The sequence below is a fragment of the Pyrus communis genome, chromosome 11 (genome assembly GCF_041283825.1).
Source record: "Pyrus communis isolate YQ-2024b chromosome 11, ASM4128382v1, whole genome shotgun sequence".
Taxonomy (NCBI): domain Eukaryota; kingdom Viridiplantae; phylum Streptophyta; class Magnoliopsida; order Rosales; family Rosaceae; genus Pyrus; species Pyrus communis.
In genome coordinates, this window is record NC_142575.1 from 4,497,036 (window position 1) to 4,522,860 (window position 25,825).

A 25,825-nucleotide genomic window follows, 5' to 3' on the forward strand; every position below is an offset into this window, starting at 1 on the left:
ATGGAGATCGATCTCGTGGCAGAAGGTAAAAGCAAGAAGACGAAGTGCACTACGCCCAAGTCCAATGATATCTATCTCAAGCTTCTTGTCAAGCTGTACCGTTTTCTTGTCCGAAGGACTAGAAGCAAGTTGAATGCAGTCATTCTTAAACGTTTGTCAATAAGGCACCCTTTCTCTCTCGATGTTGATTAAGTATATGTAGGGAAAGGACAACAAGATTGTTGTGGTTGTGGGGACTATCACTGAGGACATTAGAGTTTATGAAGTTCTGCAATTGAAGGTTACAACATTGAGGTTCATTGAGATTGCAGCAGTAGGAGAGTGTTTGACATTTGATCAGCTTGCTTTGAGAGCACTATTGGATCAGAACGGGGTTCTCCTTAGAGGTCCTAAGAATTCTCGTGAAGCACTTCTATGCAAATGGTTTTGAATTTTGAGGATATTTAGGTCTATTCATGTGAGTTTTCTAATATATTTGAATTTTTTTATAAAAAATGACATTTATGAATTTGAATATTAAATTTTGGTTATTAATGATAAATACTATATGCTCCAGCCAACCACATCGGGAAAACGCAAAGGAGGCTTTCACGCTCCTCGAGAAGCCACGACACCCTTTTTTTTTTTCTTTTTCGGCGAACACGGTTGAAGCTCCAACAATCCAATTAATGCTCTCCTTTATCTCTTTTTTGTTTCCCTATGCGAACTTGGGTCCAATCAATTGGGAAAGAGAGGCAGGTGTGAATTGGTGTTGACGGAGAAGTGCGGAGTCATGTTCGACGCCGCCGATGGCACCAAAAGGGAAAGAGAGGTGGTTACGATACGAGGGAGGAGGAGAGAGAGAAAGAAAAGAATGGAAGGAGTTGACAGTTGTTGATGACCTTGGGGATAAATTTTGGCGGAAGAACTCCGTTCAGCAACAGGCGGAGCAACAGGCCGTCCGATGTGAAACCCAAACAAGACTAAAAGAAAGAAGTAAATGTCATCATAAGAGCATGCGATTTTTGCACTCCTTTTTTCTTCCGTTCAAAGAAAACGAATCTAAAATGCGTTTACGTAACTATAATAGGAATCAAAACACGAAATAAATTCCGATTACGGGGAGGAAACGAATCAGTTAGTCTATGGCGCGTTTACGTTGCCATAGATGAAGTGTTTCTAAAATTTAGACCAAAGTTTGGCAAATGGTAATGAGCTTTCTAGATAATATATATATATATATATATGTGTGTGTAAAATGGATTATCATGCATATTCCAAAAGGATAAGGAATGAAGTAAAAATTGCCTTCTTAGGTGTCAAAGAAGTCAAATAAAAGTAGAAGTGTGAGTTAAATTAGTTGGCTTACACCAACTTATTAAATTTGATTCTCTTCTCGTAAATTAGAGAGTAATTTAAAATATCAACACATTAAATCAAAAGTTAAATGAAGTATTAGGTGAAAGATAACAAAGTGAACCATGTGCAGAAACTTCCAAACGTGCAGCCTTACAATTTGGTTTTTAGCCATTCTCTTTAGTTCAGTTGTTTGTCGGAGAGTAGTGCTGGGTCCAGTCAGTTGATGGAATCATTTTTCATGTTATTTTAATAGGTTTGATGAGGTTAAAGCCAACATTTACTTACGTTTCTCTTTTCTGTTTGAGTAAATTGTAGCAATGATTTTTAAACTTTAACTTAATTAGATCAATGAACATTTAAATAAAAATTCATTATTATTGATTCTTCAACTCATCAAACATAATTTATTTTGATAAAATTTTAACAAAGTTAATAAAAAGGATCATAATTTCCCATTTCGATAAATTGATGAATTAATGATAATGAATTTTTAATCAATAAATCATTGTTTCAATTTGATTAAAATTGAAGAACCATTGCTTAAATTTAGTCTTTCTATTTTATCCATCAAATATTAGACTTCTGGTGTTCTTGTTGATGAACAATGAACAGTGAACAATCAACGACAAAAGGTTGGACAGCGACTATCCACTGTAGTTGCAAGCATGGCATTGGCAGCATGCAAAGGAAAGGACTTTTCGGGGGAGGGACCAGGTTGCCCACGTTGGATTTCCCGAAAAATCCCAAATTTTCACGATTTCCCCACTTTTCTGTTTCTGTTTCTGTTTCCTTTTTTTTTTTTTTCCCCAAAATTCCACTTATTTTGTTTGAAGTTTCTGTTGTTTCTCTCATCGGCCCCAGTTTCCTTCTTTCTTTCCTCAGAAACCTCGAAACTTCTCTGGCTGACTGTAACAAACATGGTTCTTTTGAGTAGTCAGCTATACAGATTGCCGCTCTGCGTTTTGCCTCCTCGGTTCCGATCTCCCACCGTTTTTCTTCCCCAAAAAGGTATTCAGAATTTCATTTCTTCATCTTTTCAATTACCAAAAGTGATTGTTTTTTTTTTTTTTTTGGTTGTTGTATGGCATTGGCATTCATATGGGTTTTCTTCGCATTCAAGATCAAAGGATTTAATTTTAGAAAAACTAACGAAAAGTTTAAAAAAAATCTTTAACTTTAATAAAAAATACAAATAAAAATGTAATAAATAATATTAAATGTAAAGATATTGTGTTTTAATTAAAAATGTACAGACGTGTTTCGTTAAAACTCTCTTTATTTTTATTTTGTTGATTGGTTATGGACTAGTAATGCTATATTATGCCCTCAGTCAACAATAATCTGGCTTCATTGTAGAAGTCGTCCTTGCATTTTCGTCTCTGAATTCGAATGTTAAATTCTTTAGCCTTCAAATTTAGTCCAAGGTTTACACTCTTGGTCATGAAAGCAAACTAATTTGGGGCATTTGGTTGGTCGTAACTTTTGAAGCTTTGTTTTTGGGTTAATCTTCGTGTGTTTCTTAGATATTTGTGAACTGGCTGGTGCTTGAAATTGTGAACTGTTGATTGTAATGTGAACCGAGAGATTTCAGGTTTTTAACTAATTGGGTAGTGCCAATTCTTTGATGGAAGTGTGAACTTGTTGGTAGACAAAGGGGCCGCGTATGGAGAGGAAGTACGGTGCTAGGGGAAAGGGAGTAATCAAGATGAGTACTTTTCGTGAGGAATTTTTCTGGGTTTGATTCGCCTTTCCTCTTCAGACGGGCATACTGAATTTCTGAGATTCTATATACTTTGGCTCAAATTTTACTGTTATTCGTATCTTCAATGAAACGGTCTACTTAAAGCAGTAATAAACGGCTTTCGCATGCGTTGCTTGTTTAAAAGTATGCGTTCTTCCTGTAGAGTAGGAATTTACTAATGAAAATTAGTTGATGTCTGATGCCGCCGTATACATAAGTTCTCCTGGCTGAGCTCCGTTTCATTATCCTTTGAATTGTTAGGCAGGTACGGGACCAAGATGCAGGATTATCAACATTTAAGTTTTGAACGTAGCATATAATATTTTGTATGAAAAGCTTCCGACTTCTATCTGAAGCATATTGTGATAATACCATACTCTGTAACTGAGGGAAATTGTAATTTGTAGTACATTTGCTGATGTCTGTATTTGTGCAATATACTGTATGATACATACATGGGGCAAGTGTTGAAGCACGGTTATTCTGAATTTTAGTGTAGATGAGCCATATGATGCTAACGTTGATGATACTTACCAGGAAATTAATGCCATGCCAATTTTGGTGGATCAAATCTTCGTCTTTACATGCAAGTAGTTTCATGGTACACAACAGAGGTGAGAATATTGTATGTATGCTTTATCATGTGTGAAAGCAAGGTATTGATAACTTATATTCTTTCATGTTTTACTTACGTTTATTCTTTTTACAGCGAAATGTGAGGCCAGTTCTCAAAGGGCAGAAAATAAGCTAGATTCCACTGTGTATATAAACGTTGCAGATGATTTGAATGACCAACTCTTTTATACAGACCAAATTAATACTTCTCAGGTGAGCATTAGATGGAAATTTATTTATTTATCTGTTTAATTTCTAACAAGAGCATTAGATGGATGAATCTGCATAAGAGATTGTAATTTATTTTTTTAAATCTGAAAAAGAACATATCTTGAATTAGAATTGATTAAATCAGATAACAGCTTAAACCCCTTTCGATGTTCCTCTATTTAGTGGTTTCACCTCTTATCAAGTATTTGTATCCATGACAACTTAAGATCTTGCATTTGACTCATGTCATTGCACTTCAAGTATTTAGTAAATTTCTTGACAGAATTTTCTGTATATGCAGGTTCTCGTAGCTAAAGTCATGATGGGATTGCTGTCCTTATATTTCTCAATTAGGCTAGGACAATCAAATGTTTTTCATACTTTCATTAAGATCGTCCAAGCAAAACTTCCCTCTATCATTCAAACTTTCGGGGCTGCCACCTTGCCCTTTTCCTGTATTTCTAATTCATTGAATAAACCTGTGCCTCTTCAGTTGGATGTGTCTGTTTCTTCATTTCGAGACATTAGATGGAGCTTTGCACTGTTACTGTATCTATTTAACATCCAACTTGAAAAGAATGTTGCCACGTAAGTGAAGATATCAGATGGAGCTTTGCATGGTTTCTATATCTATCATTTCATGCTTGTAATAATTTGTTTGGTCTATGTTCTCATTTAGTTAAGTTCTTTTGTAAATGTTTTTTAGGTTCTTTCTGGTGCTCCTGGTAGCATGCTTCTCATTTGTTGTCATTGGTGGTTTCCTATTCTACAAGTATAGGTAACCTATAATCCTTTCTAAGAGCAGTTCGAATTACTTTCTCTGGCATATTCTGCTTCATGTTGCTTTATCGTATTTCATTAAATAGCGTTTTTTTTTTCCTGGTGTCTAGACTATCAGATTGATACAATTATTGGCCCATTTATAACAGCTGAAGTTTTCTAATATGGTATCACCATATCAGAGCTTTGGTGGTAGCAGCTTAGCAGGGGTCCTGGATGCGGAACCCTCAATCCATTCCCCACTTCTTTGGTGCAGGGTGGGGTTTCATCTATATTTTTCTTTCTGTTTGATTTTAACATACAAAGAAAGAACGCGTTTGTGTGAGGGACAGTGTTAGATTGATATACATTGCTGACCAATTCCCTAGCAGCTTAAGCATTTGGGGTCCATAGTTGTCTAACACAAATGAATTTCTGAAACAATATGGTTTCATCATTTTCTTGCCGTCTTCTTCACAAGGGTCTCAGCATCTTAGACCAACAATTATTTTGTATTCTAACACTCCCCGTCAAATGCAGGCGTCTCTTCACTATTAAAGCCCAACATCTGGAATTCAACTTATATTGGTTACACTTGCAGGATTTGACCAGGATTTCCTGCTTTGATACCATGATCAAGTTTGTTGTTACCACACTATTCCGAAAAATTTAAGTTGTTACGATGTGGGCTGACAAATATTTGATATTCTAACGGTCAAGCAGTCTTTTAATAATATTTTTATCAAATGAATTAATTACTCATGTTTGTTTACAATCCGGATGCATTTCAAATTACAGGGGTAGTAATGAGTCTTTGGAGGACTGCTTCTGGGAGGTTTGGGCATGTCTGTGTTCATCATCAACACATTTAAAAGTGTGATTTCGCTTCCTAATTTTATCATTTGGTTCATTCTAAAAGTTTTCACTAATTCTCTATTTTCTTGGATGATTGTAAATAACATGCATTGTAAAATGTACACTGCAGCAAAGAACACGCATTGAACGTGTTATTGGTTTTGTTCTTGCAATATGGGGCATATTATTTTACTCTCGCTTGTTGAGCACAATGACCGAACGGTTCAGGGTAAGTTCTTGGATCATGGAACATTATTGTACATCTAACTTATATGTAAACGGCATCCTTATGGCCATCATTTGCTCAGAATAATATGTACAGACTAAAAGAAGGCGCACAAATACAAGTCCTGGAGAATGATCATATCATTATTTTTGGAGTGAACAGTCATCTTTCCTTCATACTAAAGCAAATAAACAAGTATCACGAACTTGCTGTCCGCTTAGGTACTGCGACAGCTAGGTAATCTATTTCTTATACTCGAATGGAGGTTTTTATATCAGGATTGTGTAGTAAAATTACTGAATTGTGTTGTTGTTTGCTTATATGTTCACAGGAGGTAGAGAATTCTTCTTACGTCCAATCTCCCAAGAAAGCAGATGGACAAGCTCTCAGACAATTTAGACAAAGATCTTATACATATTGATATCCTTACAAAGAGGTAGGACTATAAGAAATCATCTAATACATCTGCGTCTGATTTTGTAAGGCCTCGGTGCAATAAAATAAAAAATTATCAGTAAGAAATGATGTAATGGGTAATTTGATTTGATAATAAAATTGAGACTTTGTGTGCTTCTGATTCTTACTTTGAGGCTCTACACTTACAGTTGCAGCCTTAGTTTAACAAAATCATTTGAAAGAGCCGCTGCCAACAAGGCACGTGCAATAATTATACTGCCAAGGAAGGGAGACCGGTGAGAACTTGATCTACTTTTACTTCTATGTGAGAAATTATATTAGAGTATACAAGGTTTTCGACAAAGTTTCTTTGGAATTTCCTAGTATATTAGAAATTTCTCATCTCTCAAATGTGTTTTGACTTCACATCCTCATCTGTTTAGGTATGAAGTTGACACTGATGCTTCTTTGTCTGTTCTGGCTCTTCAACCTATTCGCAACATGGAATCTGTCCCCACAGTTGTTGAGGTATATCACTAATCTAGTCTTCGTTCTGAACTTTGTTACGAAGTTTGCTAAAATCATGTTAAATTTTCCGTCCCCAGTGAATGCAGGTTTCATTAAACCGCATATTTAACTATGCCTGCTTTTTTTTAGGACAGGATATCAGCCTCTACATTAAAGAAGGAGAAAACCCTTCATTCTCTGAGCTTTCTGAAAGAGCAAAACTGCGGAAAGAAGTGGCGATAGGTTATGTGAAAAACAACAAGAATGTAAAAATGTCTTGATTTGGATTCGGCTCTTAAATTGCTTTAGACTTCTCATTCATATCTTATGCCATGTTGCAGGTTATTAATCCAGTTCCCAAGTCCGAACCCCTCTCCCTTGAGTTGACAGATTCATTGATGGTTATATCCGAACTTGAAGGAGAACAACCTATCATTCTGGAGAACCAATCAAGTTGAAACAACGGCCCAAATTTTGCTCGTGAAAGTTTGAATCCCATGCTAAATGGAAGTACTCATGTTTTGACCGAGCTTGACCATAGAACCGGCATTAAACTAGCAAATCGGTGAAGAGACTGTTTTAGCTTCTTTCTTTTGCAGTATTAGCCTCTCTTTTGTTGTTAAGACCGTACCATTGATACAGACACCACAATAATTCATGGAAATTTGTCCAATAAAGAAAATCTGGATTAACAGTAATAAGCATTGTTAGCCATGTTAATTATACCTTGATATTGTCCTTATGTTCGAAATTTACAGTTCCGTCTAACTGTTGTAGTAATATGTCTCTTTCCGACGCTGGAAGACGTCCTAAGTTTGTGGGTTGAGTATGCCGTAAGGTACGCATTTTAGTAAGAAGTTAACTATAGCTGGCCACTTGTATAATGCTCTTTTAGCAACAGATCAAAGTTTGAATAGTCTCGTTCTTTTGGTCACCTGATGACGAATGATTGATGGTCACTCACCTTTAGATTTGATACCAAGAATTGAGATTAAAACAATAAAAACACGTCCATTTAATCTCAACGTTTGGTATCAAAATCAAATGTGAGTAAGCGTTAATTCCTTGGTTACCAGATAAGTAAGAGAAGATTTTTGTGGTGACCAAGAGAACATTCTGAGTCTGAGTAACAAAGGGTGATCCAAATCTGAATGCTTGATCCATGCACCACTATATTGTCAAATCTCAAATAAGACCATGTCTAATGTTACATGTGTTAAGAATGATATGAGTTTCATGAGAATACAACTAAGCTATTTGCTTATAATAATCAATCAAATTCCACATAAAACAATAAAATCCGATTAAAGAACGTCGTTACTAATGAAAATATTAAGCATTCCAAGGTTTCAAAATGATATGATGCTTATTATAGGGATTCAATTCGTATATCGTAATACGCTTGAAATAATTTCACTATGAAATTGTTTGGCAGCTCATATAAGAGACTGGATATGATTAATAATACAGACTCGGTTGTTTGGTAGATTTATATTCAAAAGTACTTGGATAATTTAGGATATTGCTATTCATGGTATTTTTACCCTCTACACACTTTTTTTTTTTTTTTAACAAACAATAGTATTTACACGAAGGATAGAGGAGTGAGGTAAGTCTCACAATGTGTTTGTCATAATCATGTGATGCAACTTCACATTTGGTAAGAATCGAACCTAAGACTTTTTACTTACAAGTGAAAATGAATACCACTAGACCGTAGTATTAAGTGGACCCATGCTCTGTTGTTAATCATTAATTTTCTTCAATTAATTCGATCAGACAGCTAGAAATTGAGAGAGTATGTGAGAAGTAAAAATAGGGGTGTGAATAGCACCATCCAAAATTATATTTAAAGAATTATAAATATTAATGAGTGGTTTCATTAATTTTAACAATGTATTTCTTTTATATAAATTAATTGCAAATTCACCATTTATAAGATTCGAACATTAGACATCTCTCTTACAAGGAAATTAATGAAAAATGCTTGGAACTTTTAAGTTTTAAGGAGAATGACAAAATAAAGGGTAAAGTAGTATAAGATTAACTTTTTAGTATAAAAATATGATTTTTTTTGTTAAAATAAATAGTACCGGAGCTTTTCATTAAAGTTCTCTAAAAAAAATAATCCAAATTTTAGACCACTCTCTAAATAAGGATCAAACTATTAGTTACTACATCCTGTGACGTAAATACTGGAATGGCCAGTTATCGGGTTCCACGTGTGCCACAATACAATGAACTCTTCCATCCTCAATACGTGGCGAATTTCAATTAGTCGTTCTCAAGATTCAAGGACACCGGCAGTGACTTATATCATGCCTTACCGTTGAGAGAAGAAGCGCTTATTTGAGCGTTGCACGACGGCCACAAAATCGAAGATAATCCAAACCAGAAATGGCGGTGTGCTCTTCACTCTCGGCTGTCTCTCCTTACGCAGTTCCCAAACTGAGCTCGAAGCTGTCGGAATCTAGGGCGAGGGTTTCTCGGAGTACTCAGACACGTAGGACCTCCGAATTGTACAGAAACTTGGGGAAGACAAGGTTGAGTACTAGGCTGAGTGCAGCTGGGTTCGCGGAGATTGAGCCTGATCTCCGCGAAGACCCCCATGACCGTTGGGAGACAAACAGTATCAGCATGGTATAAACTATAAACGCTCACTGACTGTACAAGTTCATGTGATCATATGAATGTATCATGATTAGTGATTAATTAAGTATGGTTAATTTTGCAGGATGATTTTAAGTTCGGGGAGTATGATGACCACCACACTTACCACGAAGGCGAAGAGAAGAAAGGTACCCTGTTTCTATTAGTTAGCGCACTTAGTGGCGGGTAGTCTAACATGTTATGTTAATTAAATTATTCGTGCCCAGAACCGTGATTTGTTTCCGCAAACTCTCTTATCCAGGAAGCTTTTGGGGATCAATAGCAGAAGACATTGAAGCGGTTGGAACCCCTACAGGTTTTCAGGGTACATGCGAATGCTTACCAGACAACTTTGATCATTCACTAACCTACATTAGCAAACGAACATTATCTGTTTTGGTTGTTTCGGCAGGTCTTATATCATGGCTTTTTCTCCCTGCAATTGCTGCTGGAATGTATTTCAACGCTCCGGTAATGCCAATTGTTTTGCATTCGTTAACATGATGGTCTTGTTCATCGTCGCATAGGAAATCATATCGCAAATGCATTGTTTTCCAGGGGGAGTACTTGTACATTGGCGCCGGTCTGTTTACAATTGTGTTTTGCATCATTGAGATGGATAAGCCGGACAAACCCCACAACTTTGAACCCCAGATATACAACATGGAGAGGGGAGCTCGTGACAAGCTGATAGCGGACTACAACACCATGGATATATGGGATTTCAATGAGAAATATGGAGATCTGTGGGATTTCACTGTGACTGTGAAGAAGGAAGATATTATGAAGAGATAAAAATTCATGTGTAGTAAATTCAGCCGTAATTAATATGGGATTTCTCAAGTTCTCAACCAGCTTGAGCATGAAAGGTATATAGCTATCAATTCAGTCCTCTTTCTGTTGCTTCCTTTCTTTCTGCATCGGCTTTTTTACTTTCTTGTTTACATATTAGGCTTAGGAATTGAAATTTAGAAGGGAATGGGAACATATATATAATTTTGTCATATATTATTGGATGGTGTATTAAAGAAATAATGTGGCTCGTCATGGTGACCATGTAGAGCAAAATCCAATAACAATGATTAATTATGTCATGTTCTGCTCACCAAAGAAGCCAAATAGAAATGTGCAGTAGACACGAGTTTAGCTAAGTTAGCTATGCTTCTCTCTTTTGCATCCAATTTTGACTTCCTTTCCTCGTATTTTAATTGAATTTAGTGTAGAATGATAGAAATAAATAGGCATGAAAAGGTTATGCACACATTTTTTCAACGTTTACACTTTTCATTACCAAGAGCCAGAATTAAGATGGTGAACAAGAGCCATGAGATGAAAATTAGCGTATAAAAATCATTACCGTGGTTAAACTAAAAAATAAATACCTAACTCCATTAGTTTATATTAAGATTTATTTCTAGTTGCAAGAAGCTTGTGAGTTGGTTAAGAGCGTTTTTGCAACCGCTTGCATAAAAAATAAGCACCCCAATTTTAGACCAAACGCCAAATAGGGATCAAACCATTAGTTACTACATCCTGTGACGTAAATACCGGAATGGCCAGTTATCGGGTGCCACGCGTACCCCAATACAATGAACCTTTTTCATCCTCAATACGTGGCGAATTTCGATTATTCAAACCACGCCCGTATGACAAAGAAATATATCATCCGGGGGTTCCATCATCTTCCTTTAGAGGTGCATCATCTTCATGCCAAAAATGCTTAGGAAATTGATGTGAGCTAACATCTGTTGCCTCAGACAATTGCCTCTTTAAGTTCCACAATAAGGACTCTGCAGCAATGACGCCACCATATTCAAACCAAATAAGTCAGTGCAGCACGTATATAGGTGAATCACACATTTGTGTTTGTAAAGAAACTCATCCGCACCAACATTAAATCCACCATATTCAAACGAAATCAGAATGATGAAAAGAAAAAAAAAACATCGTCCAAGGGTTACCTACATGATATATCTGTTGCACCAGCGTGAAGATCACTAGGACATCGGAAGAAAACTAGAAAAGCATGCCACGGCTGTTAACTCATGCCAGACAGGTTCAGTAATTGATGCAAGCTAGCATATGTTCCCTTGGGTAATTCTACTTTACAGTTCCACACCACAGTTTGCTCGCTGCTGCATCCACAAAGGCCATAAATGAGTCTGTCCTGGCACACTGTATCAACAGATGCTTAGGATTGATTTTACAAAATTCTTGATAACTGATGCTGATTCACGCAACCGATAAATGGTACAAAGAATACAGAACAGTTGAATAATGCATCAATAATACACATGAGCTACTGAGTCTGCAACTTTGATTCTCATAACTTTCGAAAACATTTCTTCTTTTTCTCTGCCCCTCCCTCCCCACTCACTCTTTGTCTCTCATCAAGAAGTTTATGTTGGGCATAAATAAAAAGAATGAAACGAAAAGAAACATCAGAAAACACACCTCGAAAGATTTAACTACACACATCTTTCCATTTGTCAGCTGCGATTATATGATCGGAACCACAAGGGCATAAAGTATCAACGCAAGCTTCAAGCTGGTATCTGAATAAAGAAAACGAGACAGCCTGCCAATGGAGAAGGAGGAAAGTGTGGATGCAAGTTTGTGCCGCCTATGTCGCAAGTAGGCTTCTGCAGACCAAAATAAGCGGTATTGATGGTTTTTATTATTTTTGATATAAGAAACATTCATGCTTTCAATAAGAAATCAATGAAGTCCGAAACCGGAATGCGGATGCAGCGACGTTAACAAATAACGACACCATTTTTCCCTGAAGCCCAGGAATAAAACATATTCCAAAAGTTCTTGGTCAAAAAATTGTGAGTTTTCGAAGTACTATATATTCTATAAGTGAGAAACAAATTGATAATTGCAAAATTTGTAAGAGATGAGAAAGAAAATGCAGAGATGAGAAACAAATTGCAAAATTTGTATTTCTGAAACGTTAACACATTATTCGGTTATGAAAGAGTACCTATACATGTTGCACTTTTGATGCTTACTATATATGCTGGATTGATCCTCTTCATACCATCCGAAAATGTTGAAGATGTGGGGATAATGTGTCTTCTTTGCTGCAAAGAAAAAATTGATCAATATGCTATGATTCTTATTTCTATTATGTCCTTTATTTTTCAAACTATTGAAGGTAATTAGATGCAAAATACCTGAGATATCTTGGCCCAATCTTCTCCCGTCTTATTCTCATACCTTTTCTCTAGGGTGGAACAAGAGTAGATCTCCAGGTAAGAAAGAGATGGCAGCAAACCGTTTTCTGGCATGAATTGGAGTTTTGGACACCCAGAAATTCGTAGCTCTTGAAGAGAAGTCCCTCTGCTGGAAGGAATTCCAGACTTGGGCAATTACAAATAATTAGATATTGAAGAGAAATGAGGTGTTGAATTCCCTCTCGTGGCAGGAATTCCAGACTTGGGCAATCTGCAATAGTTAGCCGGTGAAGAGAAGCGAGGTGTCAAAGTCCTTTTACGTCCACCGATTTCAGACTTGAATGTCCAGCGATGCGGAGATGTTTAAGAGTAGCAGGGAGCATCTGTTCCTTGAGCAACGGTGCCGAGATCTCGCCAGCAATTGCAAATTCTTCAAGGGAGACAAGTCCTTGTAATCCCCACTCCACTGAAGGCTTCAATTTGTCGGAATCCCAGAACTCCAATCTTCGAAGATATTTCATTTTGGGCAGGCACTGTATTGCATCAAAATTAGAAATTACAAGTGTGGACAAGAACTTCTTCACTACTCTCTCTATTAATGGTAACAGACCTGGGCATCCTCCAATAACTATTTCCAATGAATTCTGTAAGTAGTCCACGTTAAGCCAATGGAGGAGGAAAGTGTGGATGCAAGTTTGCGTAGGCTTCTGCAGACCAAAATAAGCAGTATTGATGGTTTTTATTATTTTTGATATACGAAACATGCATGCTTTCAATAAGAAATGAATGAAATCCGAAACCAGAATGCGGATGCAGAAACGTTATCATATAACAGCTCCATTTTTCCCTAAAGTCCACGAATAAACATATTCCAAAAGTTCTTGGTCAAAAAATTGTGAGTTTTCGAACTACTATATATTTTATAAGTGACGCCAGGGATAAGGCTAGAGATTAAATAAGAGCAAACAATACTTGACAAAGAAAATGGGAGAGATGAGAAACAAATTGCAAAATTTTGTAATTTCTGAAATGTTAATACATTATTCGGTTATGAAAGAGCACCTATACATGTTGCACTTTTGATGCTTACTATGCTGGATTGATCCTCTTCATACCATCCGAAAATGTTAAAGATGTAGCGATAATGTGTCTTCCTTCCTGCAAAGAAATATTTGATCAATATGCTATGATTCTTATTTCTGTTATGTCTTTTATTTTTCAAACTATTCAAGTTAAATAGATGCAAAATACCTGAGACTGAAATGCCACAACTTTGTATGAGAGAGACAGAGCTCATATGGTCACTTCGTCGTTTATCCGTATGCAAGGAATGTGAGATATCTTGGCCCAATCTTCTCCTTTCTTATCCTCGTACCTTTTCTCCAGGGTGGAGCAGGAGGAGATCATCAGGCAAGAAAGAGAGGGCGGCAAACCGTTTTCTGGCAGGAATTGGAGTTTTGGACACCCACGAATTTGTAGCCCTTGAAGAGAAGTGAGGTGTAGAAGTCCCTCTGCTGGAAGGAATTCCAGACTTGGGCAATTACGAATAGTTAGATGTTGAAGAGAAGTGAGGTGTTGAAGTCCCTCTCGTGGCAGGAATTCCAGACTTGGGCAATCACCAATAGTTAGATATTGAAGAGAAGTGAGGTGTTGAAGTCCCTCTCGTGGCAGGAATTCCAGACTTGGGCAATCTTCAATAGTTAGCCAGTGAAGAGAAGTGAGGTGTCGAAGTACTTTTACGTCCACCACCGATTTCAGAATTGATAGTCCAGCGATGCGGAGACCGTTAAGAGTAGTAGGGAGCAGGAGCTGTTCCTTGAGCAACGGTGCCCAGATCTCGCCAGCAATTGTAAATTGTTTAAGGGAGACAAGTCCTTGTAATCCCCACTCCACTGAAGGCTTCACTTTGTCGCAATGTCTAACATTAAAATATCGCAGGTTGGGAGGCAAACCCCCTTGGGCAAATGATACCAGATTTGGAAGATCGTATAAATACAATGCTTCAAGGGCGGTGAGGGTGCGAATTCGTTCGGGGAACGACTTCAAATTCTTGCATTCATTGACTTGCAAGTGTCTCAAGTTGGGAGTGGGCAGTCCTCCGTCCGGGAAAGACGCCAGATTTGGACAGCGGTAGATTCCCAGGGAGTTGAGGTGGCTTAGGTTCTGATCAACTCCTTCAATAGAAAAGGATTCCAGATTCTCACAGCCATCGATATGAAGAATTGAAAGTTTGGGGAAAACGCCCAACGGGAAGGACCTCACTGAATGAAAACTATTCCAGATCTCCAAATACTCAAGTGATGTCAATTCGGCCATCATCTCATGAGATAAGAACTCTAATGACGACACGGTTGGGCAATTCTTGAATACCAAACTTCGAAGATATTTCATTTTGGGCAGGCACTGTATTGCATCAAAATTAGAAATTACAAGTCTGGACAAGAACTTCTTCTCTACTCTCTCTATTAATGGTAACAGACCTGGGCATCCTCCAAAATTAGATATTTCCAATGAATTCTGTAAGTAGTCCATGTTAAGACCACTACTACTACTGGCCCATTCATCATGCAGATGTAGATATTCACACCCATACACGCTAAGTGTTTTCAAGCATGGAAGACGATTGGGCAAGTATCCTCTCAGCTTCGGACAATTCCTTATTATCATCTTCTGGAGACAAGGAAATGGCTGAAGTACAGAAGCTCCACTTGGACTCGGTCGCCAATTCTCCCACTCTTCCCACTCTGGCATCTCCTCAAACTCCAGCGTCTTCAGAGACCGAAAGGGCTGAATTACAGAAGCTCCATTAAGATCACCATAGAATTCAACACCAACCGTCCTAACAAATTTCATTCTTTCGACACGTAGCTCTTTAAGAGTGGGCATATGACAAATGACGAAGTCTTTTAACTTCTTGTGATTCCCTCTCTTCCAACCTGAGAAAAAATCCCCTAGCCATGAACCGACCCAAGTCGTTAAGAAGATCATGCATTGTGAAACCATGCTTTCCTGATTTTTGAAGTAGTGATCGTGATATTAGCTCGTCAAAGTAACTTCTAGCCGTCTCTTCCATTCTTGTCCCATTGAAACCTTGCGGAATGAAACCTTCTGCCATCCAAAGTAGAACCATATCTTCCTTGTTGAACCGATAGTCTTTTGGAAATAGTGAACAATACACAAAGCATCGTTTCAACTGAGCAGGAAGATAATGATAACTCAACCGTAGGGCTGGAAGGATACCACTTTCATCACAAGGTAGCTCCCAAAGACTACTATTTAATAACATGTTCCATTCCTTGAAGTCTCTCTGGCAACGTAATAGACCCCCGAGTGTTTCTGCTGCTAAAGGCAACCCATTGCACTTGCGTGCAATTTTCTTGCCAATTTCTTCCAAAGTTGGATGTGCGTTGTGGTTTTTGTTTCCAAATGCATGGTTTGCAAGTAACATCCAACAATCTTCGTGCGACAAAGGTTTCAAGTGTTGAATGGGAACATTATTCATGTGAGATGCGACCTTTCCGCTTCGTGTTGTCACGATGACTTTACTTCCCCTTGCCCCGGAAGTAAAAGGAGCTTGCAGGCGCTTCAATTCAGAATAGTTGTCATTCCAAAGGTCATCCAACACAAATAAGAATTTCTTTCCCCTCAGTTGTTCTCTAAGTTCAACTTGAAGCAAATTCAAATCTGTCATGTTACAAGGTTTTGATGTGACCGACTCGAGAAGAGTTTTAGTCACCCTAATAGCATCATAATCTTCTGAAACACATGCCCAAGATCTAAGGGTAAAGTGCTCGTTCACCTTATCATCGTTGTAAAGGGCTCGAGCAAGGGTCGTCTTGCCAACCCCGCCCATACCAACAATGGTGAGGATAGATACATCATCCTCGCCCGCATCATCAGAGAACAAGACTTTTGATAAATTTTCTTTATCTTCGTCTCTTCCATATACAAAAGGTTCATGAATCAAGGAAGTTGTTGGAGTTCTTTGTGAAACCTTCCTCGCAACATCTCCCGTCAGACCAAGGGCAACTTTCTGTTGCACAAAGCCCTCCAGCCTTTGTAATAACCCTTGTATCTCAACATTCATGCTTCGATAAAAATTACTACGAGAAGGAGAGAAGAAGTTCAACACCTTTTTGGTTAATTTCTCGGTTTGACCTTCACCTTCCACCTTGCATCGCAAAGCTTCAGTGTCGATCTCATCCAGCAGGTCCTCCGCGTCGAAGACAGCATGTTTGAGCTCGTCAAGCCATTTTCTCACAGCAAGGTTTGAAATTTGCTTCTCTTCCGCATCATCAAGGACTGCAGAAAGGGTGAGCAGCGTCATATTCAGTTTCATGAGGAGCGGTTCATCCAGCTTCTTCTGCCGGAACAAGTCACCGAAGTCGGCTGAAGCAATTCTGTCACACAGCACCTGGATGGAAGCGGAGATAAAAGCCTCTCCAATCAAAGCGGCAGCCATTTTTCTCTTTGGTTGCTTAGTTTGCTAGTAGCTCAATGAAGAAGAAAAGGCTTTTGAGATTGTAATTATTGATGCATCCCAATTCGTAATCAACTTGTTATTGGTCAGTTGACCAAAAAAGAACTTGTGATTGGTCAATTGACCATAAAAGAACTTGTGATTGGTCTGTAATTAGTCTTTTGGTTCAAATGTTGTCCCATGGATCCAGATCTGGATCTTTTTATTGGTAGCCTACAACATCGTGGCCGTTGATTCAAAGTGGATGCAAATCGTACGGCCATTAAATTTGTTAATTTACACAAACATCGAGGCGTTGCTTAATGGTTTCCAGCTGGTGCTTCTCCTGAAAAACGAGGCGCTTCCTTTTCTGGGAGAGTGTCGTGACACTCTCCCATGACAACGCTAAATGGTGGTACTCACATGACAACGTTAAATCAGAACATGTGAAATTGTGAGATAATAAAAGAGAAGATAAATGTTTAGGGGATTTTTTAAAAAGGGTTTTTTTGATATGGATCAAAGTAACTAAAAATTAAACTTATTTCAAAAATAAAAAATCATTAAAAATTGAACTTATTTCAAAAAGATAATCTATAAAATTGGACCTATTTCAAAAGAGATTTTTGATATGGGTCCAAACTAACTAAAAATTAGACCTATTTTAAAAATCAAAAGTCAATAAAAATTGGATCAATTTCAAATTTTTCCTTTATAAAATTAGAACTTTTCAATCATTCTTTGTCATTTTATAATTTAATATTAATTTTTGTGTTATTATAAATTGTTTATGAAATTAATTCATTCTATCAAGATGATCTTTGAAATTGAAAATCGATCAATATAATCTTTCTAATGTCAAAATTAAAATTAAAAAAAATTCTCCCGTCATCTTCGTCAAGATGGCAGCCAAGCCTGCGGGAGGCACACAACAAGAGAATAAAAAAACTCCTACCTTCATCTATCACTCCCCTCTGTATTTGTTTCTCTCACAGCACAGACCACCCCGCCTTCGCAATCTGAAACGATGCAATAGCACTGAACGATGAACTCTGCGATTTCGAACAAGGACGAACATGATCTGGAACAAGGAACGACCAACTCCTCAAGGAAATTGCAATTTTTTGTTTTGTTTTTGTTGATAGGGTGTGTCGTGGCTTCGTGGTTCCTCTTGAGATTGGATGGTGGGGTGTGGATACTGCGTACTGGGGAAAGAAAGGGGAAATAAAGGGGTTGTAGACAAAGATTATGGATTAGTAAACGCATCCTAAATTCATAGGGGTTCCCCTTCGTCAAGGGTATTTTGTAACAGGGAGGCAACTCTTTAAGTATTCATGATGCAGTAATGGATCGGATGTTTTATAACAGGCAAATTGTTTCATAAACAGGGAAGCCATGTTTCGGTACACCACATTTGCCCACAAATAAAATTCAAGACCCTAAAAACAAATCAAGAAATTATATCCAAACAAAACGTCCTCGGTTTATATCAAGTAATTTTCACTGACCTGGAACTTACTCCCAAGTAATCAAATTGGATGGGAAACTCCGTGACAACAAAACCATACTGAGAGTAACACACCACTCTTCAACCTTCAAACATGACCCGAAAGTCTAACCCGACTTTTGACGACGACGTCGAAGACACCAATTGGACAAAACTATAGACCCATAGAAAAATACCGTCACTCTTCACTCTTGATCGTCTTTCTTCTCTTCCTTGGCAGCAGGTGCCTTTTCTTCTGCCTTCTCCTCAGAAGGTGATTCTTCTTTTACTGCATCGCTCTTCTTAGCTGCAGCAGGTGCCTCTGCCTGAGACTTCTCCCCAACACTCAATTTATCGAGAAGCCCAGCAGCTTCAGTGGCTTCTTTGCTTTCTTCTTCTGGACTCTGGGATTCAGCAACTTCTTGAAACTTCTCCATGAACAATTTGTTATCTGATAAAGAAAAAAACAATCAAACATCGATAAGCTACTTGCGTGATGATGGTTGGGACCTTGCACCAAGATCTGCTATAAACACATTTAACGCTTGACGAGAGATGAAAATGCGGAAAATGCAACTGAATGGATGATGCTGCAGAGAAAGAACCACTGCAAATGCATCACGGCTATAGGAAAAGTTTACATTGGATCCTTTCAGAAGGTAGACATCTCCCAAAGCTCATACTGAATCGTATAATATCAGTAACGCACTACCAAATAATTGAGATGGTAGGAAGAATCTACTCCCAGAAATAATGCTACAGAAAAATTATTCATTCAAATCAATACACATGCATGTCAGAGAAAGCATGGCAGAGGATGTCACCTCCTTATTATATGCTTATGAAAAATAATGCTCTAGATCTATGGTTCTATACACACTTAAGAGAAATAATACAACTTGAGTTACAATTTAAATCAAGATCCGTAGGCAACATATCTGCTAATTTATGGTTTCCTGTATATCTTGACAACGCTCCTGAAAGCTAAGATTTATTTACTCATAAAGAGAAACACCTAGGACCTTGAAGTCTCAGAAACTGATTACCCTATACTTTATAAAGGCAGCACCACTACATAGAAGCCTTTGAAGAATTGATGCCGACTTTTCCTAATATAAACTCAAGTCAAATCAAAGACCATAACTCTCTCTAATCAACGAAGAACTCAAATCTATTTTGTTTGCTCTGTTATTCCCGAATATTCATATTCCCACGTTCCATAGTACGTAAGGGAACCTAATTCACCACGACTACGTGCACTACTGAGAGATATTCAGTAAAACATATTTTGGTCCAACGCTGACTTCAAAAGCTCTAAAGTTCATAACCTCTTCAATTTGCAAGCAACATTAGTGCAAGGAAGCCAAAAGGTATAAATTCTTACACGTTCCAACATGCAGGTAAAGTTTCTAAACGGTAAAAATGTGTGCTTTAAAGACTAATTGGAACACATCTCCGTAAGTTTTAAGCTTAGTTAGAATGTACTATTCCTCATTGCGGTGAGGTGATCATAGCTTTACAAAAAAAAAAAAATTAACGAAAAAAACCCACTTTATATATATGATTAACACCAACACATTCTGTAAAAGAGATGTTTTCATTCAAGTATCAGCAAATTACTCACATACGAGAAGAAACAAAAAACAACATCCATACAAAAGGGCTAGACCTAAACTCTTAACATCCAATAAAAAGAAAGCAAGTCATGGTGTCCCACATATACACATGTCCAACTAGTACATCTTTTCAAAGTTAGTAATTTCAATGTTTAAATGTGGGTTTTGTATTAGTTAACTTTTTTTTGCCAGCAATGTATTAGCTACATACTGGAGAGCATCACTTGGTACAATCTCAAGTCATACCAAATACATAAATAAATTAACTCAAATTTACATCATCAAATAATACATAACACAGATATACACGTATTTATTATGACTGAATCTAGTCAGACCACTCATCACACACAATTTCAAATCAAATTGTGATATCAATAGCATCCCTCTTCAAAGCCACTATCAAACATTCAACTCTAAACATTAAAAAACAATATCTTATTGAACTCGGACAAAGGTAATTAGAAGAAACGAAAAATTATTAAATTCGGATATTTCATGAGTTCAAAATAGCTACAGATTACATACATAGACGAAAGTAAGAGATAGTACCAAGTATACTACCATCTAATATCAAGCAAAACCAAAAATAAAGATTACGAACAGATAAACTTATAAAGTAGATCAAACAAATTAACTCACTTTCAATTGAAGCAAATCTAATGCAGAAAAGCTCCTCCTTCAATTCCCCATCAGCAAAATCGGTTGCGTGCCAAACACAGGACTTCTCATTCCCTGCGTGCTCCTGGACTGTCATCTTCGGTAGAACTGCAGTTAACAACATAACAGAGCACAAGCAAAAATATTCAAAACCCTAAACCCAAAATAATAACAGAGCACAGCAAAATGGGTTCTGTACAATTACAATGGAATACATAGACTATGAGAGACTAACCAAGATGATTGGCGCAGATCTTTAGGGTTTTGGATTGCCGCATGACAAGGCGGACTTTTCCAGTCTTCTTGTGCTTGAGAAACTTGACAGTGCCGGCACCTCGCTCCTTCCATTGATTACCGTCTTTATCAAATCGGTAAAGCTTCGCCTTCCTATTTACACAAACACAGCAGACAGATTAATAAGAATTTAAAACGTTCAGTGCGCTAATCGAATCGAATCAGAACAAAACCCTAGCTACGTTTTTCCAGATCAGAGTAAAAAGCGAAAAACCTGAGTATTCGACGAGAAATGAATCGGGGGAAGAGACTTACAGATCGAGGATGGCATCTTCCTCTTCCTCACCGGTGGTGACGGCGACCTCCTCCAGCCGAACGATCGGAGCGACCTGAGCTCCGGTGTCCTCGTCGTCGCCGGCGAGTGGTGCCTCCTCGTCGTCTCTGTGCCCTGGATCGGCGCTCGACATCTTGTAGAGAGAGAAAAGTATGAAGTAGGAGGAGTAGTAGATATGGGAGTGAGAGAGATTAGGGAAGGGTATCAGGGTTGAGGGTTATGGGGGCTTTTATAGTAGTAGGAGCGTGAGTAATACGCCATTCAAAACATAGACGACCAAGGCCCAAATTCTTAAACCCAAAATAATTTTAAATTCCCTACCATACATTTTTTTTTTAATTTAAAAAAACAATTGTTCTGTTGTTCAGTACTACGATCTGGTGGTATTCGGTATTCTTCTTTATTTGTAAGTAAGAAGTTTTAGGTTTAAATCTCATGTATAGTGAATTCGATATCAAATTAGATTGTCTATTGTATGACTTAACCGAACTCCCCTCCCCTCCTAATGTAACATATATCTTTGTACTCAAAAAAAAAAAAACACAATAGTTCTCTTTGTTCAAAAAAAAAAAAAAAAAACAACCAATAGTTCTCTAGAGATATTAAAAATAAAAAAAATAAAAAGTTTTAGAAAGTTTTTAGTTTTGGTCAAAATGGTTTTGTTGGTATGACTCATCACTTTGTTATTTGAGATTTAAAATTGATAAAAATTGGTCATTGAATTTGTCTACCATTTATCATTTTAGTCATCCTGTAAAAATCTCTCCTAAATAAAGTATAATGACAAAAATACCCTTGAGTTTTGTTAAATCATTTTGATCCATTATTTACTAAATTAAGAATATTTTTGTCATTTTTGTTTTTATTTAACAAAGATTTTAAATGGAATGACCAAAATAATTGATACTGGACAAACTCTAGGACCACTTCTTTTTATTACAAATATCAAGGAAGAGTTATATCAATTTCAAGAATCATTTTAATTAAGATGTCTTTTTGAAAAGATTAAATTTGTTTACATTTACTAAAATATGCGTATGAAAATCATTTTGTTGCTTAACATTTTTCTGCATTTACTTACACGTAAAAAATGAGAAAAAAAAAAGTTTCCTGGAAAAAAAAAAAAAAAAAAAAAGAATCAGATCGGAGGGAACACTAGCTGATTCAATTCCCTTTACTTTTCATATTATCCGCTAGTTAAAAGAGTTCCAAAACACTGCAATGACGGTGGGGTTTGCCACACCGTATCAGGAGTATGGAATATTCCCATTGGAGATTCCGCAGCAAGCTCAGCAGCCACCTTATACTATGAGAAAACAGTTCTTCGAACCGCTGGACAACCTGAGCACGACAACCATATATTTTAGTTTCAATATCTACATCACTACGTACTGATTTCCGCAGCATAAGGGGAAAGACACGCACCGAAAGAAAAAAAACACACGCACACACACTGTCGTTACTGTCTGCAGGCCAGCGGTTTTGATCAAACTAGAACACAAGATGAAATAATTGCCATTGATATATGATAATCATAATCGTGACGAAAAAAGAACCGTGAATCCGCGATTATTTCTCATAAGCTTTGTAGTGAATACAAGCTGCCAACAAACCGTCTGTCCACTGGTTTGATGAAACTAAAGCAATCTTAATTATTGAAATCAAACGGAAAACCAGAACGTCTTCACACTTCAAACATATATTTTACAACAGTGCCTCCCATGAGGCCCTAATGATCAAGCAGCAGATGGGCCGGAGATGAATTCGACAGCGCCAGTCTCGGAAAACGCCGCTTCGGATGGATTCACGTTAACTTGGTCTGTGCCCTTCTCAACCTCAGCTGAAGTCAGAGTCTCCTTGTAGTCCAAAGAGTCATCACTGTATATTTCCTCCCATTTGTTCACCAGCATCTTAACATCTTCCCTCTCCATGTTCTCTTCCTTCCCAGTGCAAGTCCATGGCTTAGACCCCTGAACCAAAAATATAAATGTCACACTCTCGACTTAGTTGATTAAAAAGAACGGACGTGCATCAATATTACAAAACTCATTAAGGATGGTAACGAGAACTCACATTAGCACAATAGTTAACAACTTTGACCCTGTCAAGCTCAACGGCCTCTGGGTGACGCCAGAGCATGGGCAGCAAAAGGTTGTAATGTGGAGCCAGGGCCACCAACTTGTCCTTGAAAAACACGTTCAGAAGATCCTGCAGGAAAACAAGCACAAAACTGCAGTGTCAGATTTTATAACCCGATTGAGCAAGCAAATAAATACAAACAACAAACAATGATTCAATAAAAGTTCTCATTTTTCACGTACTGTCAAACAATGATTCAATAAAAGTTCTCATTTTTCACGTACTATCAAGTGTCGAGGTTCCTTTAAATTGGAACCGGATCCCCTCCTGAGCATATGGTGGGGATTCTTCTAACCAGGCCATCTGAGCTCTTGAAATTTGATCTAACGGCTACAAACAGAGGTACATTAAAAGTTATAATTATTGTAGACGTTGGATCAAATTTCAAAAGCCCAGATGGCTCTGTCAGGAAGATCCCCATCCTATGCTCAGGAGGGGATCCGGGTTTAAATTGTCCTTGTTCCTCGTAGGGATAATAAAAAAATATGGCGAGAGAGATAAAATTACCTGCTCTGCAAAAGCGGTAGTACGAGAAGTCTGCAGGGTTTTGACGAGGTCACGGTAGATCACCGAGCTGGGCTCAAACACAAACATGCCAGCATTGAAGTAAAGAGGAGGCTTGGGGCCCAATGTGGGGTCCATCTGGACCATGTTGGGCCACTGCTGGCAGTACCCAATCTTGTGATGTGGGCTGTGGCTCCAAGACTTCTCGCAGAAGCAGTCCAGCGTCGCATAGAAGTATGAGTCAGGGTAATCAAACATGTGGTCAATGTTCTCAAAGACTTGGACGGAAACGTCCAAGTAGATCATTTTGTCATACTCCTCAAGCTGAAAGTTTCAATCAAAAGGTAACGTAGGACTCAAATCACATGCAAAATCTATCTACTAACAATTAATAAAATATTAATGAAATAAATAAATACATAAACCTTTACCTCCCAAATGCGAAGCTTGGAGTAATCTGTGACATATGAGGCCATGATCACAGGCTCAATCTCTTTCACAATGCAGCCATGGGAGGCCAGAAGCTTGCGATCTTTTTCAGACACATCCGACAAGACAGCCACAACCAGCGGGTACTGGCTCGTCACTTTTTTCAAGCCCTTGACCAACCCAACCGCACCGATCAAAGCCTCGTCATAGTCTCCAGCCAACATGGTCACATAGGCCCTCCTACCTTGAGCTTTCCTAATGACACAACACATCAGAGAGAGAGAGTTAGTTAAGTTAACCAAATAAAACAGGAAAAGACGAAAAACAATTGGAGCAAGAGCAATTAACTTACAGATCTCTGTGCATGATGGCAACTAGACGATAGGTCTGAGATCGGATGTCATCGTCGTCGCCAGCGAGTGGGGACTCCACGAGGTCTGTGTGTTTGTGATCGGCGCTCGACATCTTTTGTGGACTATAGCCGATGGCTTGGAGAATGTTGTGATTTTGAGGTGGGGGGTGGCTGGGTTTATATAGGGAAGAAAATGATGAAATTTTGAATTTCAGTCACGCCAGAACTTTTTGCAAAGTTGCCAAAATTGCCACTGGCAGAACTTTTGCAGAACTTGGCAGACCTTTTTGGTGCGTGAATTTCAATTTATTTATAAAATTGCCACTAGCAGAACTTGGCAGACCTTTTGGTGCGTGAATTTCAGTTTATTTACAAAATAGAGGCAGATTGTTTGTTCTCCTGGTTCGATGTCCTTTCCATCATTTCTTATTTACGGTTAAATTACGTTAACATTTTATATTGATTTTTTTTATAGAGATAATAAGATAAAAAGCAATAGGAATATAAAATGTTGACGTAACTTAACTGTGATCGCATAAATAAAAAGTCATGGAAAGAGCATCCAAACAGAGGGTCAACAATCTGCATTCTTACAAAATTGCCATTGGCAGAACTTTTGCAGAACTTGGTGGACCTTTGGTGCATGAATTTCAATTTATTTACAAAATTGCCATTTGCTTGCAAACTTGGTGGCACCAAAGCAAACTTGGTGGCACCAAAGCAAACTTGGTGGACCTTTGGTGCATGAATTTCAATTTATTTACAAAATTGCCATTTGCTTGCAAACTTGGCCGACCTTTTGGTGCGTGAATTTCAGTTTATTTACAAAATTGCCACCTTTTGGTGCGTGAATTTCAATTTATTTACAAAATTGCCATTTGCAAAACTTTTGCAGAACTCGGCCGACCTTTTGGTGCGTGAATTTCAGTTTATTTACAAAATTGCCACTGGCAGACCTTTTGTTGTATTTCAATTTATTTACAAAATTGCCACCGTCCCTTTTTTTTTGTTTTTTGTAACACAGGATTAGATTAATCTGGGCAGAGATGCCAAAGTTATACAAGAAGGCCTACAGACAGGCAAACAAGGCACCAGAAACAGGTAGTGGAAGGAGCTCAACGCTGCACCTAATGCTAA

At 37.9% G+C, this 25,825-nt stretch overlaps 4 protein-coding genes and 2 pseudogenes across 5 annotated transcripts; 3 read left to right on the forward strand and 3 right to left on the reverse strand.

The window, feature by feature from the left end:
• LOC148692712 (large ribosomal subunit protein eL18x pseudogene) lies at positions 1-430 on the forward strand (annotated as a pseudogene).
• A 1,558-nt stretch (positions 431-1,988) lies between these two features.
• LOC137742233 (putative ion channel POLLUX-like 2) lies at positions 1,989-7,348 on the forward strand. Its single transcript, XM_088680521.1, is given in 14 exon segments — positions 1,989-2,310; positions 2,313-2,346; positions 3,617-3,693; positions 3,789-3,907; positions 4,206-4,492; positions 4,611-4,682; positions 5,462-5,537; positions 5,649-5,747; positions 5,827-5,981; positions 6,076-6,180; positions 6,350-6,436; positions 6,584-6,668; positions 6,803-6,913; positions 6,989-7,348. Coding segments are annotated over 14 exon segments (1,731 nt in total). The 5' UTR covers positions 1,989-2,003; the 3' UTR covers positions 7,106-7,348.
• Positions 7,349-8,995: 1,647 nt separating this feature from the next.
• On the forward strand, positions 8,996-10,390 carry PNSB5 (NAD(P)H dehydrogenase 18). The gene is made up of 5 exons (XM_068481825.2): positions 8,996-9,287; positions 9,382-9,445; positions 9,559-9,621; positions 9,709-9,767; positions 9,855-10,390. The coding sequence occupies exons 1-5, from the start codon at positions 9,045-9,047 to the stop codon at positions 10,089-10,091; spliced, it is 666 nt and encodes a 221-aa protein (XP_068337926.2). The 5' UTR covers positions 8,996-9,044; the 3' UTR covers positions 10,092-10,390.
• A 274-nt stretch (positions 10,391-10,664) lies between these two features.
• LOC137743758 (putative disease resistance RPP13-like protein 1) lies at positions 10,665-17,090 on the reverse strand (annotated as a pseudogene). Its single transcript, XR_015953693.1, has 8 exons — positions 13,727-17,090; positions 13,538-13,633; positions 13,086-13,182; positions 12,476-13,008; positions 12,283-12,382; positions 11,751-11,938; positions 11,262-11,471; positions 10,665-11,086 (listed from the first exon to the last, which is right to left on the reverse strand). The product of XR_015953693.1 is annotated as a putative disease resistance RPP13-like protein 1 (transcript).
• A 1,182-nt stretch (positions 17,091-18,272) lies between these two features.
• LOC137742359 (ran-binding protein 1 homolog b) lies at positions 18,273-21,480 on the reverse strand. The gene is made up of 4 exons (XM_068482209.2): positions 21,246-21,480; positions 20,932-21,083; positions 20,679-20,804; positions 18,273-18,871 (listed from the first exon to the last, which is right to left on the reverse strand). The coding sequence occupies exons 1-4, from the start codon at positions 21,395-21,397 to the stop codon at positions 18,627-18,629; spliced, it is 675 nt and encodes a 224-aa protein (XP_068338310.2). The 5' UTR covers positions 21,398-21,480; the 3' UTR covers positions 18,273-18,626.
• A 1,408-nt stretch (positions 21,481-22,888) lies between these two features.
• On the reverse strand, positions 22,889-24,813 carry LOC137743714 (galactinol synthase 2-like). The gene is made up of 5 exons (XM_088679901.1): positions 24,689-24,813; positions 24,339-24,591; positions 23,911-24,231; positions 23,338-23,472; positions 22,889-23,234 (listed from the first exon to the last, which is right to left on the reverse strand). The coding sequence occupies exons 1-5, from the start codon at positions 24,799-24,801 to the stop codon at positions 23,001-23,003; spliced, it is 1,056 nt and encodes a 351-aa protein (XP_088536027.1). The 5' UTR covers positions 24,802-24,813; the 3' UTR covers positions 22,889-23,000.
• Between the last annotated feature and the right edge of the window lie 1,012 nt (positions 24,814-25,825).